This window comes from Rhinatrema bivittatum, chromosome 3 (genome assembly GCF_901001135.1).
Source record: "Rhinatrema bivittatum chromosome 3, aRhiBiv1.1, whole genome shotgun sequence".
NCBI classification, from domain to species: Eukaryota; Metazoa; Chordata; class Amphibia; order Gymnophiona; family Rhinatrematidae; genus Rhinatrema; species Rhinatrema bivittatum.
Genome location: NC_042617.1, coordinates 199325838 through 199343677, shown reverse-complemented (window position 1 = coordinate 199343677; position 17840 = coordinate 199325838). Strand labels below are relative to the sequence as shown.

Genomic DNA, 17840 nt, shown 5'->3' with positions numbered 1-17840 from the left:
TTATGAGAGAGAGAGAATGTGTGTGTGTGTGTATGTATGTATGTATGTATATATATATATATATATATATATATATATGAGACTTTGTGCATCTCTCTCCCACTATTCCATATCAATCTGAATGGCTGGCAATCAAAAGCTCCCAGGTATGGAGAGTGGGAATTATTTTATCCCTATTAGTTTTAATTTTTGGGTGGTTGTGGTGTTTGCTGTTTTGAAATATTGCCTAAATAAATGTTTGGGAAATTTTAAAACAAATTATATATGAATTTTTAATTATACAATCTTCCATTCATCAGCTGTTTTGAAATATTCTTTTATTAGTATGTTTATGATATTATGATATATGTATTTATTATATTTCTTGTCTTTGTTGTTTGATGGCTGAGGATTGATGATGGTTCTGCTTTTCCATTGTTGAACTGCATACAGAGTATAACTTGTAGTGGTTTTCAGTTCAGGTTTTGCCTGCATGTTTCTATTATACTTTATGGTTTCTATTTTTCTGTATTTGGTGAGGGTCTGGCTGTGTTCTGCATATGTGACTGAGGAAACTAGCGTGTAGGAATCTATAGTAGCTTGGTTTGTTCTGTTTTCCTAATAGAAGGTGTATTGGTCTTTTAGGGCCTGATGCAGTATTTGCAGTATTACCTTTTCATAGGTAAGCTTGTTACTTTTTAAGTGCTAGCAGTTAGTGCTGTATTGGTGTGGGAGGTTTGTTATATTTTAATTGTAATTTACTCATGGCTTTCTGAAGATGCCCACACCTATCGCACATTACAATAACCCTAATGTCATATCAGTTTCAAGTGTCTTTTTTGCAGGCTTTTCTAATTGACACCATATAATATATATGTTTTGATATTTTACCTCAGAAGACTGTACTTTGAATATTCTATTTCATGTAAAATGTGTTATAAATGCATAATTCTTAACTGTGTGTGTGGAGGGGGAGAGGAACCAAGAGTATAAGGTTTGCTTAGGGCACCTAATATTCTTGCACTGGCCTTGAGTTCCAGGGGAGGGGGTGAAAACCTGGAAGGGGTGGGAGAGGTGCTGGGCTTTCTTTCTTTTTTTTGAGGCCCAAGACAGAGACTGAATGAAAGTGGGGGGATGAGGGACAGCACAATAATTGTTTGCACAGAGCAGCAAAAAAGCTAGCACTGGCCCCACCTCCACCCAACAAAGAAGCCAGGCCCTGGAAGTAAGAGACTGTGTTCAAGCTAGCCTGTGGTTCCAGCCCCAAAGAGTCAGCAGTAAAATTCTTTTATGGCCCCATGGGAGTGCAATTCGTACCCAAGGATGGAGTTACTTCCATTCTGTCCTTATCCTTATTGATGTAATCCAGAGGGAGGCAACCAAAATGGTGAGACTAAAGGACCTAAATATGTGTACCCTAGAGGAGAGACAGGGAAGATATGCTACAGACTTTCAAATGCCTGAAAGAAATTAATGATGCACAAAAATCAAATCTCTTCTGATGGAAAGGAAGTCGTAAAACTTCCAAGGGGGAAGATTCAGGGACAATGTCAGGAAATACGACAGAAAAGGTGGTGGATGAATGGAATTCCTTCCTGGAACAGGTGGTGAAGTAAAAAAAAAAAAAAAAGATAATGGAATTCAAAAAAGGCTAGAGAATGGAAATGCTACATCTAAAATTTACATTTTCGCATGGAGGTAACCTGCACGGAGTGGCAGTTACTAGCCTCAAAAACTTACTGGTCAGACTGGATGGATCATTTTGGTCTTTATCTGCCATCCTGTAATATGATGGGGGCAAGGCAGCTTTCAGTCTGTGATTATGGGTTTTATCTCCTTTTATTGATTGGAAAATATTCTCCTCTGTTTGGGCCTTTGTCTTTCTGACAGCCTTTCTTGTCTCCCTTTGTTTTTCCTAATAATTCTACCTGTCTTTGTGCTCTTGGAGTGTTTTGTACTTGGTAAATGCTAGCTGTTATGCTCTTACTATTTCTGCTGCTTCTTTAGACAGCCATATTGGTCTCTCTTTTTTTTTTCTCTTTCCCTTGTTGACTTATCTCATACAGAGATTTGTTGCTCTCACTATACTCTTATTGTTAGTAGTTCTTTTGTACCTTTCAGATTTTCAATTCCTGACAAGGATTCCTTTATACTAGGGATAAGCAACTCCGGTCCTCGAGTGCCACAACAAGTCTGGTTTTCAAGATATCCACAATGCATATGCATGGCATATATTTGCATACAATAGAAGCAGTGCATGTAAATTTATCTCGTGCATAAGAACATAAGAAATTGCCATGCTGGGTCAGACCAAGGGTCCCTCATGCCCATCATCCTGTTTCCAACAGAGGCCAAAACTAGGCCACAAGAACCTGGCAATTGTCCTGTCTCTATGGGTATGTTTCTTTTTATTCACTGTTCTGCTTCCACAGCAGTCTGTTTCTGTTCCTAATGCTGTTCATGCTTTATTCTGCTCAAAGTTTCTTGTTTCTGTTACACTGCCAACTGTTCAATGCTTCTTCTGTGTTCAGTGCAGCTAGCTCTAAAGGGTTAACCTCTCACTTGGAAGCAAGGGTGCCTGGGAGTTTTTGCCTCTGTTTTCAGTCACCTCTGCTCAGTGCTGTCAGATTGGGCAATTGCATGTCCAACTGGGCTACTTTTTTTTTCCCACTGTGTAGGAAAAATGTATTTGTGTAGATTGGGATGGGCAACTGAATGGTTGAGTACTGCTGCTGGCGAGGCCTAAGAACATATGAAATTGCCATACTGGGTCAGACCAAGGGTCAATTAAGCCCAGCATCCTGTTTCCAACAGTGGCCAATCCAGGTTACAAGTACCCAAACATAAGTAGATCCCATACCACTAATGCCAGTAATAGCAGTGGTTAATCCCTATTCAGCTTGATTAATAGCAGTTAATGGACTTCTCCTCCAAGAACTTATCCAAACCTTTTTTAAACCCAGCTATACTAACTGCACTAACCACATCCTCTGGCAACAAATTCCAGAGCTTAATTGTGTGTTGAGGCCTCTTTTTATTTTCTTTGCAACGGGCAGCACAGTCAGCAGTGAACTGTGCCAGTGGTCACAGAGTTATGACCCATTGTGGCAGCAGGCAATCAGAGGTGCAGGAACAGTAGAAGGCGACTTGCTCTAGCAGAATGCAGAAGAGGAAGCTGCATGCGGTCAGGTAGAGGGAGAGCTCTTGTATCACACTGGGGTCGATGCAATACGGTGAGCTCAGCCAGATGTGGGTAGAATAGGCGCTAATCAATCCCCTAATGCAATAAGGGGATTAGCGCATATTCAACGTAGAGTGAATCTAATAGCGCTCATCACATGCAAATGAATGTGAATGAGGCTATTAGGCATTCACTCCCGATGCAAAAAAAAAAACCATGTGCGTCTTGGACACACATTTTACTGTCAACTATTAATGCCTGCCTGGAGCTGGCATTAATAGCTGTGTGCAACAAAATAAGAGTATAGAAAAGCAGAAAAAACTGCTTTTCTGTACTGCCTCCTACGTATTATCGTTGTGATATTAAGTAGGAAGGAAAAATAAAAGAAACAAAAGAAAAAAATAAATGACACTCGGGCCCTTCACGAAAACAGATGCAGAGTTTATCGGCATCCATTTTCCTTACCGGCGGATAGCCACGAAAACTGACGCCGATAAACCCGGCGTCGGTTTTCGTGACTACTGTTCGCGGGTAAGGAAAACCGATGCTGAGTCCATCGGCATTGCTTTTCGTGACAGCCTTCCAGCGGTAAGGGAAACCAACGTCTGTTTTCCTTACCCGCGAACGGTAGTCACAAAACTCGATGCCGGGTTTATCTGCATCGGTTTTTGTGGCTGTCTGCCAGTAAGGAAAACCAAGGGGTTTATCGGTGTGTTAAGAGACCGGGCGCTGACTGTTCAGTGCCGGCTTTCTACGCAACTTTATTGCATTGGCCCCACTGTGTGCCTCTGTTTGTTCCACTATACTCAAAAAATCTACTTTTATAGCTTGTTCTTTTGCTGGTATCACTTTTAAATTTTCTTGCAAGCAGTATTACTAAATACAATTGACTCCAGGCAAGAGGTTCTACCCAGGGTAAACAGGCATCATTAGGAGGTGGTCTCATTTATAGCTTTTATTTTTCCAAAGAAATTGGATTTTCATGAAATGTTAGGATTTAATGGTCAAAGTATTACCCCCCAAAAAACACAAAACCTACAAGACAAGATGGCTTGAATAGGAGCTGTGCAATCGATCTATGCAAATTCCCGTAAAGAGAGTATGAGGAGTGTTAGGCCATGAGAGATTTCTCTCAAGCTCACAATTTTATTTGCCTACAAAAACCTGAGATATAACCTTGTAATATTACCCTACTGCTATTTTGTAATTTTTTTCCCCTTTCTTTTCTTCCCCTTTAATTACCAATAAAGTCATCTGAAGCTGCTCGCTGCCTGATTGGTGTTGCTTGGGGGAAAAACAGCCTTGCTTGCCTGCCCACCCACATCCCCAAACCTGCTGAAGCTGCAGTTACCACTGAACACTTCCTCAATCTTGGCCTGGAACAAGAAGCTGCTGACCTCACTGCTTCACCCTGCTGAAGCTCCCTAACCCAGATGCTGCCTGGGAAACAGAAACCGAGATCTACAGACCCTCTCAGGAGGTAAGAGTGAGACTAAAGGGGAGGGATTTTATTTTCCTTTTTTCTAGCCTAGTGGTGCCTGGGGATTATCCTTTTGGTGGGGGGAAAGAGACAGAATAACACTGTAGGGGTAGGTGAGGGACAAGGGGGGAGAAAGGATGTTAAGCATCATGGCAATTGGGCAAAGAAAGAGGGGATCAGGTGGGGGGATGATAGTGCAATGCAGAGAGGGGATTGTGGCAGGAAGGGGAGTAGGGGGTGAAAAGCAGAGAGGAGATTGAATTGGGGGAGGGGGGACAGGAAGGGAAGGGCAACCAAAATGATAAGGGGAATGGAACAGCTCCCCTGTGAGGAAAGACTAAAGAGGTTAGGACTTTTCAGCTTGGAGAAGAGACGACTGAGGGGGGATATGATAGAGGTGTTTAAAATCATGAGAGGTCTAGAACGGGTAAATGTGAATCGGTTATTTATTCTTTCGGATAATAGAAAGACTAGGGGGCACTCCATGAAGTTAGCATGGGGCACATTTAAAACTAATCGGAGAAAGTTCTCTTTTACTCAACGCACAATTAAACTCTGGAATTTGTTGCCAGGGGATGTGGTTAGTGCAGTTAGTATAGCTGTGTTTAAAAAAGGATTGGATAAGTTCCTGGAGGAGAAGTCCATTACCTGCTATTAATTGAGTTGACTTAGAAAATAGCCACTGCTATTACTAGCAACAGTAACATGGAACAGACTTTAGTTTTTGGGTACTTGCCAGGTTCTTATGGCCTGGATTGGCCACTGTTGGAAACAGGATGCTGGGCTTGATGGACCCTTGGTCTGACCCAGTATGGCATGTTCTTATGAGTGTGGTACAGGGGAAGAGAAATAGATTGGGGGCAGAGATAGTGGGTTTAGGTAAAAGGTTGGGGGAAGTGCAGCAGAGGGCAGAGGAGATTGATGAGTGCACCGTGCGGAGGGAAAAAATTGGGAAGGAATATTGTGGTTGTGTTCTTGGTGGGAGGTATTATATTGGGACCTTTGAGCCGCTGTTGCTTTTTTGTTGCTTTCTCTCATCTTCCTTCCCTGTCTTTCTCTCTTTGTAAATACACTGTATGTTTTAATACATCAGAAATAAAATGATTATTGAAAATACCATTTATATTAGCCTTTATTTCATCTTTTGAAGATTGGACAACTTTTGAGCTTGGGACCTCTCTTTTCCGGGATTCGTTGGGCTAATTTTAGTCTATAATGTGTCTGTCTCTGGGCTACAAACCAAATCTGTTTAAAATCTGGTAATACTGCCTCTGGTCAGTTCGTGTGCATCATCAGTCAATCTGGCCAGCCTTGCAAAATAATCCTTATTTTACTTGTCTTTATTTCAGTGGCCTAGACTGCATTGGTCTCTGTTATCTTCAGTTTCTGCACAGTAAGACTCTGTTAATTGTTTTACCTGTTAATAAAGTTTGGAGATGAAGAAGTGGCCTCTTCTATCTGCGAGAAAAGCTGTGGTTTATCTTTCATTGCACATAGGGAACATATAGCGGAGACAGAAAAATATTCATTGCAGTTGTCCTGAAAACCAGGCACTCAAGGACCAGAGTTGCCTACCCTTGCTCTATACAATCAATCACTTATCAGTTTGAAGTCATCCATCCTGAAGTCTAGAACTGTTGTCCTACTATTATTTGGTTCAGTTCAGAATAGTATTAAACCACATTGTTCAGTGATCAATGTACCCTAAATTTTATTATACCATCAGATTAGTGACACTATTTCAGTTTATTAGTACCAGATCTATTATAGCCTTCTCTAGTCCTTCCATTAATTCTGAGTTCATTCCTTTCTAGTCTCATATGATACCTTGTCCTGGATCTTCCATTCCAATGCAAAATGTCTACTTATTTTGCATTATTTATACTGGAATTGCTCTATCATAGGAAATGTGCCCCCATTTCTTCCAGGACATAAATGTTTGAGTGTTGAAAAATTACTCCATAAGAGAGATGCATGTATGCATTTTTATTTTTAGAAAACATGACAATAGAAAAAGACAGTATGGCCCATCCAGTCTGTCCATCCATCCAACTAATTTAGCATTATAATTCTCATCACTTCCTTATAGATACCCTGTATTTATCCCATGCTTTCTTGAATTCAGACGATGTTTTTGTCGCCATCACTTCCCCTAGGAGGCTGTTCTACACATCCACCACCCTCTCTGTAAAGAAATATTTCCTACGATTACTTAAGAGCCTACCCCTTTTCAACTTCATCTCATGACCCCTCATCCTGGAGCTTCCTTTCCATTGAAAAAAATCTTACCTCCTGTGCATGGAAACCTTTGAGATGTTTAAATGTCTCTAGCATTTCTCCCCTATCTTGCCTTTCCTCTAGGGAATACATCTTTGTCTATCCCCATATGCTTTAGAACGAAGACCACTGACCATTTTAGTAGCCACCCTCTGGACAGACTCCATCCACTTTATATCCTTTTGAAGATGTGGTCTCCAGAATGGTACACAGTATTTCAAGTGAGGTCTCACCAGGGACCTAAACAGGTGCATTATCACCTCCCATTTTCTGCTGACCACTCCTCTCCCTGTGCAGCCAAGCATCTTTCTGGCTTTTACCATCTGTTTCTCCACGCTTTTGGCCACATTAAAATCATCAGATAAAACTACCCCCCAGATCCCACTCTTCCTTTTTGCTTAGAAAATTTTCACCTCCAGTACTGTACCTTTCCCTTGGGTTTTTGCATCCTAAATGCATTACTCTGTATTTTTTTAGCATTAAATCTTAGCTGCCAGACCTTAAACCATTCCTCGAACTAGATCCCTCCTCATGTGTTCCACTCCTTCCTGGCTGTCCACCCTGTTACGGATTTTGGTATAATCTGCAAAAAGACAAACTTTCCCGTCAACCCTTCTGTTATATTGCTCGCAAAAATGTTGAAAAGAACCGGTCCAAGGACCGATTCCTGAGACACACCACTAGTAACAGCCCCTTCCTCAGAAAAAATTCCATTTACTACTACCCTTTATTGCTTCCCACTCAGCCAATTTCTAATCCAGTCAGTCACTCTAGGATCCATACTAAAGGTGCACAATTTTTTTATAAGTCTTGTGCGGAACCGTGTCAAAAGCCTTACTGAAATCCAAGTACACTGCCTCTAGCACTCTCCCTTGATCCAACTCTCTGATCACCCAATCAAAGAAATTGATCAGATTTGTCTGAAAAGATTTACCTCTGGTAAAACCATGCTGCCTCAGATCTTGCAATCCATTGGATTCCAAAAATTGCACTATCCTCTGTTTTAGCAGCAATTATATTAATTTGCTTAAGAAAGAGGTGAGACTAACTGGTCTATAGTTCCTAGCCTCCTCCTTACTTCAACTTTTATGAATAGGAACCACATCCACCCTTTTCCAGTTCTCTAGAACTACTCCAGACTCTAAAGAAGCAATGAAAAGGTAGGCCAGTGGAGCTGCCAGGACATCTCTAAGTTTCCTTAGTAGCCTTGGACGTATCCCATCCTGCCCCCATCGCCTTATCTACTTTGTTTAGTTATCTCCTCACGAACAAACTCTTCTTAAAATCTTGTTTTTATGTGATCTTGTTCCAGGCCCTTCCACAGTGAACAATGAACAGAAATATTTAAGCAATTTAGCTTTTTCCTCCTCAGCCTCTGAATATTCCTTCCCTTCACCTTTGAATCTCACAATGCCACTTTTGCACTTCCTTCTATCAGTAACATATATATTTGGATTTGTAGTAGCCCTTCTCTGGATGTGACCTCCAGGATGATGGCATAGAAAAACCATTTGTGATGTTTTAGCATTACTAATAGATTCTTGGATATGGAAGCTGGCACACCCATTACTCAGAATTTCCCTATTTTTGTTCCATTATTTGAGATGCATAATGTTCCTGTAATGCAATTTTTAGATTAGTATATGGATATATTTTCAATAAGCAGTATAATGGACGAAGCACTCATGTACATTTCAGTCCACACAAGCTAACTTGAACTTCAGACACACATGACCTGAATGCTGTATGTTTGAAGATAGGGCAGTTGTGTGTGTAAAAAGTATGCATGTTTTTGAAGTCGTCTCCAAAATTAAATGTATTCATGTACTTCTGTTCCCTGACCAAGTTGTGTCCCTCTCTCTCCCTCCCCTAGGGAACCCCTTTTTAATATGATCATAAGTATACATGTACTTATACTCAGCTGATAATTCGCTTAGGCAGATTCAGCCATTTTACATATCTAACCTCATTTTATCTGTGTAGTCCCTGACTATGTCCCTGAAAAATTTAGCTCATAAAATAATTCTATCCATAAATCCAATCCAGTAGCGTCATGTCATGTAATAACAGATATGTGGACACTAATCCACAGATGCAGCAATTATTTGGCCATTGAATGTAAATCAGTCGGAGCCACTAAAATAAAGCTAAGGGTAATCACTGCCATCCTTCCTCATCTTTACTAAGGGTTCTGATGTCCAAGAGGCGAATAGCAGCCAATTATTAGGTTTTTTCTGAATATTTGCTGTCACTCTTTGGTGTGACTTCAAAAACTTTCCAAAACTTATTTCGAAGGATCCTGAAATTGGCGACTCACCTGCAGCTTTTATTTGCCTCCCCAAGACCTCTACCCGGAACAGATTTATTCCAGCTTGGAGCAGAAGTAGGTCTGACCAGCTTCCCTTCCCTTCCCACATTGACATTATGATAATCTTCATGCCTCTTACCTGCCTTGTATACTTTGAGGTGCAATGTTCCAGGACAGATCATCATCACTGTCGTACCGTCGAGGGTTGTCGAAGAAATAAGACCTATGCCCAAATCCATGACTGGGTATCATCCCTGTGTTGGTCTGCACAAAGTCCCCCCACCCCCACAAATGAACAGCTTGATTATTCATAATGGTTGTTGCTTTTCTATACTTTTAAGTGATACCCCTTGCCTGGGACAACCTTGACACTAGACAGCTATCAATAACTGAAGTTAGATGGCTCAAGTCAAAAGTGTAATGACATCAAGAGAAATTATTCTGGTGATAGAGACCTCGATTGATTTACGCTTTTTAAGAAAATAGGATTGCAAAAGAATGACCCCCATCCTTTGCCCTTTCCTCCTTTTTAATCAATACCCCACCTTCCTTTCTGCTATGAAGTTCCAGCAGGTTTCTAGTGCCATACTGGACTACTTTTTCCAACAGTTGGACACACAAGCCTGATATGTACAAAAAAGCAATGTTGCTTACCGTAAACGGTGTTTTCCATGGACAGCAGGGTGAATTAGCCATGAATTCTGGGGATCATCCTCCGGTCCTCTAGGTGGCAGAGCTCCTCAAAGCACACAGAGCTGACTCTATGTGCCTGCCTGTGTATATAACCACGTGGTTCCTGGTTTGCTTCACTCTGTTACCCAAGCCTGCATTGCATAGTGTGGAGACTGTCCGGGGAGGTGGGCGTATTAGCATGGCTAATTCACCCTGCTATTCATGGAAAACACTGTTTACGGTAAGCAAACTTGCTTTTTTCCGCAGATAAACAGGTTGAATTAGCCATGAATTTTGGGGCGTCCCTAGCTAGCAGGTTGTTCACCCCTTGGTCTCTGGAAATGATGGTAATCCGTTCCGGTTATTAGAGGGTGCGCTCAACCTGTCACATCCTTGTAGACAGTCTCTATTGGATGCTTCTTCCCAAGGAATGGCCCGGTCCACTGCTGCATCCATGGCTATCTGCTGGTGAAAGCAGAAATGTGAGGTAAAAGTATGCAGTGATGACCACATGGCCATTCTACATTTGAACGGAATAGGTAGTACTGTTAAGTGGCTGATGGATACTGCCATCGCTCTGACTCCGTGAGCCTTTGGTGATGTCGTTGAGGTCTCAGCTCTTGTTAGAACAGGATGCATTGAGAATCCCATATGATATGGCTCTCCTGGAGACTGACAGATCAGTATCACTTGGTTTAAAGGGCACGAAAGCTGAGAAGATTAGACTCTGAATATGTACTTTCCCTGCAATAAGTCAAGGCACTCTTACCGCCCAATGTGTGAAGATGTCTTTACCCCTGGATTTATGCGTATTCAAAATGGATGATTGTTTGGTTAAGGTGGAACGCTGATATGCCTTCAAAAGGAACAACGGGCGATCTTGATGCCACTTTATCATGGTGAGATTCATCAATATGGTGAGAATAAACTAGCGCTTCCCGTACCCTGACTCTCCTTATTGACGTTAGGGAGACTAGGGAGCACTCTTTCCAGGAGAGATATTCCATATGGCTACTGTTCCTGGGTTTAAAGGTCGGTAGCGTCAGCTGTTCCAGGGGGAGTTCAAATTCCACAGTGAAGGAATGCCCTTCATAAACTGATGGCATGACACCAGGGAACTTCAAGGGAAGTGATAAACTGCAATAGTGGTGACATGTACTCCATCAGATACTGTTGCTGGACCTGCCTGTTACAACGAGTGAAGGTAATCCAAAGACGTTCCCGGGGGCAGGAGAAGGATACTCCTTGTGTTCTCCGCACCACCCTAAATACCTGGCCCACTTGGCTTGGTAATTCCTCCTACTGGAGGAAACCAGGACGTCCTGGATTGGATTGGACATAGTAAGTCTTACATACATCCTTTCACTTTCCACCCCGAATGGCAAAGAATGGAGCACATGAGATTGAAGGGAACTTGTCCCACAACAGTCGAGTTCAGGTTGACAGGTGGTTCAAAAAGTACCCCTTTGTTAATGAGATCACTGCAGCCTCCTGAGGTGAAGCTGGTACCATCTACTCCTGCATTTCTTATCATTGCGGGGTGAGTCTGCTGGGATATATTAGTGCCCCCCCCCACTCTTATTTCTCCTTATATATCTTTTCATTTTGATGGTTCATCTATGAGCCTGACTGTCCTCCTTCGGTTATGAAGAGCATCTATCTCTGAGTTCTTCTGATTCCACTCGAAGAATCATCTTCGAGATGTTCCACTGGATTAACTGTTAAGGGGCATTCCTATTGATGTCAGAGGGTGAAATCTTCATTGTTACCTTTTCCACTTGTTCTTGGCGTATTGTTTCCTATGGCATGAGATGCAGGTCATATGTTCAAGCTCTATTGTCCTCAATCCATCTGCAGCCTTGTGCACAAGTGGTCTCTAGGCTGTGATGTGGATAAGTTCTTGGAGGAGAAGTCCATGAACTGCTATTAATCAAGTTTACTTAGGGAATAGCCACTGTTATTAATTGCATCAGTAGCATGGGATCTTCTTGGTATTTGGGTAACTGCCAGGTTCTTGTGGCCTGGTTTGGCCTCTCTTGAAACAGGATGCTGGGCTTGATGGACCCTTGGTCTGACCCAGCATGGCAATTTCTTATGTTCCTATGCCAAAGAATAGACCTAGTGCAACTGCATCTTGTTGCTGCAGAGAAGGGTTTCCTGTATCTCTTTGTGTTTTGTGGATGCTCTGAATGACAAGAGCCCAAAGTTGCGCCAGGGACTGGACATGATGCTCTTGACTGACTGTGAATGTACCATGAGTGTAAGCAGTGGTTGAATATGTGAACATAAGTCCAGACCACCGTCTCCCATCCGGAGATTCAAAACAGTACATGGTCCCGCTAACAGTGATAATATTGTGGGTACTCCTAGCCTTCTTGCTGAGTCTTGAAGGGGGTTTAATCAGTGGTTCCACATGGTTGACATGAATGAAACAACACATCTCATTAAAAATAAAAGAAGGATATGCGAAACTAATGATCCTGAAAAGACTAAAACCTCTACTAACAAATAATTTCCGCACAGTCTTACAGGCACTGATATTCGCAAGCACTGATTACTGTAATTTCCTACTATTAGGACTACCTCAATCTACAATGTGGCCACTGCAAATATTACAAAACTCAGCTGCCAGAATATTGACTGGCAAAAAAAAGAGTGACCACATTACAGGAACATTCGCCGAACTACACTGGCTTCCAATCGAACAAAGAATACAATATAAGGCTTTTTGTATAATTCATAAACTAATCCACAACGAAAAAGCTGACTGGCCTAACACTGCACTACGCGTACATGTCCCGCAAAGAAACCTGAGATCTGCTAATAAGGCTCTACTAACTGTCCCCTCTGATAAAACAGCACGCCTCATGCAAGTAAGGGAAAGAGCACTATCACTGGCTGCACCTGTGTTATGGAACTCCATGCCTCTCGAATTAAACAGTGGAATCTTCTTCCTCCGGAACTAAGGTTGATACACTACCACAGCACATTCAAAAAAAGACTTAAGACATGGCTATTCAGTCTAGCATTCCCATAACTTACTAAGTACTCTTCAACTCCCACTAACTGTAGACACCAATAGCTATTCTCCCTCTCCATGGCTTGTTTCGCATTAATGTTCTTGTAATGTTCTTGTTCCCAGTTATGTTATCCAAGTTGTTCTTTCCCTGTTCTCTGTAAGACACTTGTTGTCATTGTTTAATATTTATATCTGTTGCAATGTAAACCAGAGTGATAAGTAACTCTGTTACCTGAACTTCGGTATAGAAAAAGTTAGAAATAAATAAATAAATAAATAAAGACTGCAGAGGAATTTGAAAATTTTCAAAACAAATCTGAAAACCTGGCTCTTTAAACAAGCTTTTTATAAAGATAAAGAGAAAAGCAGCTGATTGATAAAAATGCACCAAACTAGAAGTTGTTACTTATAACATACAAATGCATATTAATGTTAAATACAATCCGTTTAATATGTTCCTAATATTCAAGATTAACTTACACATATAGTTTATTATATTAAATTGTTACCGTACTATGATGGCACATGTTCAAGTTGTAATCTATACCACCCATTTTTTATTATCGTGCCTTACTGTAACCCATTGTGATGGTTATCTAACCAAATGACGGTATAGAAGAGTTTTTAAATAAATAAATAAATAAATATGCTACCAGCTGCGACTGCAGACGACGAGAATGAAGTTCTGAGAATCAGCTCATACCCCCGACCTTGGGTTACTAGTAGTCAGAATGGGTTGGAGAGAATCATCCCGACTTCCCCATAGCGATAGGTTTTAAACCAGCGCTTGATGGTCTTCTGTACTCCCAAAAACGAGGAAGTGCGGGCACTGTCAGGGCATGTAGAGGTTTTAGGCCAAGGCTACTGCTTTGCAGGATCTTGGGGTCTCCATTGGGCGTATACCACGCAGTCAACTGCAGCCCTGTACTGCCACCTTCTACTTAATTAAGTAGAAACTGACTTAGGTCTTTCTCCCTCCCCTGCAGGCCGCTCCTTTGGGGGGGGGGGTTGCTAGCTGGGCAACAGCAATGATCTGGCCTCAAGGGCTGAAGGCACCCAGATGAGTGCCGCATTCACCTTCAGCATTCCCCCTGGCATGCACGCCCTGTAAGGTCTCCCGGATACTTAGCGACCTCCGCGTGGGGGTACACGTAGTTTCTGAACCCAGTCTTTACCAGTGCACCACTTCAGATTGTGCAGAGGAATCAAGACATCCTGAGAGCAACTGCCTCCTCTTGGTGTGGCCAGGATGTCCATGGCTGTTGCCTATGACCTCAAGAGGGCCTCTGAGGCAAAGAAGTGCCCCTCTGGTGGAGTCATAACACAGAACTTCCGCTTGGAGATTCCCTGAGAGGTAGCTCCAATTAAATAATCGAGTCAGGCCTCCCCCCCTATTGAGAGCCCACTCGTACCGTCTTCCACCCATCCTTTAGTGAACGCCCTCTGGGAGCTGGCTGAGGGTGGCTCTATTGTTTGCTCAGAAAGTGGCCCGACAAGCCGGTGTCCCTGACATGGCTGGATACCCGTATCTGGATCTACGTGCCACGCAGGCATTAACCAGTCATTCCATGGCATGATTCCTCCATTGCGCCTAATGTTCCTGGGTAGTATATCAGATCCCTTGGGAACGTACCCAGGCTACTCCGTTCCCGGCAGCAATGTAGAAGGCCACTGGTCTCCGCATCTTGCTGGGAGCTTGATCCGCCAGTGTTGATGCCTCATCATTGGTGCGTAGATTTCAGCATGCTGGCTTGATGTGTCGACTTCAGCTTCACCCATCAATTTCAATACGCTGGTCTCTGTGCACCAGCATCGATGCTGCAGTCCTGCCTGTGTGGATTCTAGTTTTAACACTCCATCCTTGGCGCATGTTGGCTTCAATATGGTAGCATCTGTGCGCCCGGTTTTGGCACACTGGCCTTGATATGGCTGCGTCAACCTGCAGGCGTCAGTGCGCTGGCATCGATGAATTGGCCTTATTGCATCAGCCCCGATGCGTTTCAGCGTGACAGCATCAATGCGTCAGTCTTAGTGCGCCCGCCTCAATGGCGCCTTCATTGATAATTACAACACACCAGCCACTCGATAGAAGCAATTCCCCGATGCTGAGAGCTCCTCCAAGGAGGGCCTCCCAGTCCCTGCTCTCGGGTAGCCTGATCAGGGGCCGGGAGGAAAGTTGTTGCTCTTGATGCTTCTTATGCCCCTTCCCCTCCACAGCAACGGGTTAGGAGGGGCCAGTCATCTGCTGATTCCAGCCGCTATGCTGGGTTCCTGGCTTCCGCTTCCATAGCGTGCCTCCAGGTCTGGCTTGGTGTAACAAGTCCAGGCCCCAGAATAGATCCAGGGCTGCTGCAGCAGTCCTACCCCCTGCCAAAAGCAGGGTCGGGAGGGACCTCAGGAAGTTCCTCCGAGAAGCTTCTCCATCCCTGTTCTCGGGGAACCCAGTGAGGGGCCTGGGGCAGGATTGATCCATCGCCCAGCCTAATCATTCAGGAGGGTTGATTCTGCTCCATGCAGGTTCTTCACTCCTCCATTCAAGGAGACTCTAAGTTCGGGTTGCTGGAACTGGAGCAGGGAAGCTGGGTCCATGGCCTATCTTCTGCCTGGCATTAATCCAGGCCCATGGCCTTGGGAAGCGACAGAGTCACTAAGATCCTTGGAGTTGACCAGGGTGTCATGTTCTTCCTTCAGCAAATTCCTTCCAAGTAAGGACAGAGGAGACTCTGCGTGCACCATGCAGCGCGGAAAGCCAATGACGGAAGCAGACCGGGAGCCATGTAGTTATATACACGGGCAGACACATAGAGCTCAGCTCTGTGTGCTTTGAGGAGCTCCGCCATCTAAAGGACGATCCCCAGAATTCATGGCTAATTCAACCTGCTTATCTGCAGAAAACAATAAACACACTTGAAATTGAAGAGCATTTTCAGTCACTACTTTTCAGTACCTGGACTTGGTGCTGCAAACGCTCCCATTTACACTTTATACATCCAGTCAAGAAAGAAGCTAATTTTCAAAATGTTATGTGTTAAGCCTTTACTAGAATGATCACAAACATCCATGTCCTTTTAAATAGCATATTTTATATGTATATAAAAATGCATTTCCAAACACAATGGCAGTCTATTTTTTTTTTTTAATAGAACCTCAAAGAAACATTATTTGTCTTCTCTACAAAATGACAACAGGCAAAAGGCATGTCAAATTCCAATTTCCTAGAAACAAACTTACACAGATCTGGTTGGTAGTCTTCAACCTCCACAACACATTAAAAATTAGCTGGCAAGTTATAGTAACCAAAACTAATAATTTTCATATTAATTAAAGCATGCTTCAAAATACTTACAAGTTCAGATTATAAAAAAGGGCAAATGGAAAAAAAAAATACCTGTAATCAAGACAATCAAAATATAATACAGCACTGGAAAGCAGACATGTGGGACTCACTCCACTTGATGGTGCCATGGTCTAGTGTGTTGCGAATATGGATGTAACCCTCAAAAGAATAATATGTATGCACAATACACACATACATATGAACAATTTTCAACAAACTTAGGAGTCAGTTGTGAATAGTTATTTAGGAAGGTCAAGTGACTAAAAAGAATGGGATTCAAAAACTTGAGCCCAAGCTGTGGTTTGAATGAAAATGAGCATATAAGGAGGTATTTAGGACCAACTCTCCTTCAGCATGAGCCATAAACCAGAGATCTGGTCATCCTTTCCACAGTGGAGTTTCACTACCAAGGTCCACTATATCTGTTTGACTATTTAAGCCCCATCTCTCTCTAACTGGGACATACTACCAAGTTCAGGTTAAATGTGCATGACTGCAAAAATTTGGATACAATGTTTCAGCTACTAAAAAGTCCGATAGTGCTGTTATTCCTTTGTTTAATCCTAACTGGCCAAGAATTGGAAGGGATGAAGGGAATTGACTTTCTTCTGCTTCCTGGAGCCTTAAGCTACTTTCACTATATCGTACTCACCAGATCACGCACAGGGTTTCGAACACGGAAGAAGTACACCACAGAGCTGGTGGGCAGGAGCTCCCATACAAAAAGGATTATGCCAAATACAATGTATCCAGCATCTCCCAGTTTACATTTCAAGTCAGCCTGTTGGGGGAAAGCAAAGAGAAAAGGCATGACATAACTAAGAGCGAAGCCAGGGTCTTGAAATCTGCATGGGAAAAAACCCCCAAGTAACATGAAATTCATTCACACTGTTTTGTCTCATTGTGTGGTGCCTTGGCGAAGTGGAGGAGCAGCCTTCAGGTTAGAGCAGTGGGCTCTGAAGCATCGAAGGCAGGGTTCAAATCCCACTGCCACTCCTTGTGAGCTTGGGCAAGTCATATCACCCTTAGGGCTTCATTTAGTAAGCATTTTTCCCTATAGATACAGAATGGGAGAAAAGACTTAGTAAATTAGGCCCTTAGACTGTAAATCCTCTGGGGACAAGGAAGTACCTGAATGGAAATTGCCTTGAGCTACCAATGAAAAGGCATGAGCTGAATCTAAGTGGCATTTATGTAGTACTTTCACAATCACTGCTACTGTTGGGTAAATGGGGAAACACCTCATCCCTCACAGGTACATTACCAGACAAAACTGTACTATAATCCGTAACAGAAAGCATTAATTTACTACTATTTCATCATACATGGATTTATTGCTCCAATTTTGCATATAAGGTTTAAGGTTTATTATTGCTTATATACCATTGTCTCAGCGTAGCCTTCACATTGGTTAACATAACAATAAAATACAATAAAAGAAATTACAAGCAATTAAAATAACAGAAGATAAAATTTAAAAGATGTAGGGACATACTAAAATAATATCAGAAGCCATAAATATTAAACCAATAAATACTAAAAGCATAAAACATACTTCCAGTATTATTTAAGGTTAAAAACACTAAG

The 17840-nt window shown here is 42.5% G+C and overlaps 1 protein-coding gene across 4 annotated transcripts in view; it reads right to left on the bottom strand.

Annotated features, from left to right (window-relative positions):
• Positions 1-17840, bottom strand: part of GPR137B (G protein-coupled receptor 137B) — a 101775-nt gene that overhangs the window by 3781 nt on the left and 80154 nt on the right. For 2 of the 4 annotated variants that reach the window (XM_029594107.1, XM_029594106.1), the window contains one exon: positions 16906-17034. In XM_029594107.1, the coding sequence (XP_029449967.1) occupies positions 16906-17034 (129 nt within the window). Of the gene's footprint in view, positions 1-9364; positions 9490-16905; positions 17035-17840 lie in introns of those variants that run through there. The other 2 variants (XM_029594104.1, XM_029594105.1) reach the window with 2 other exon arrangements.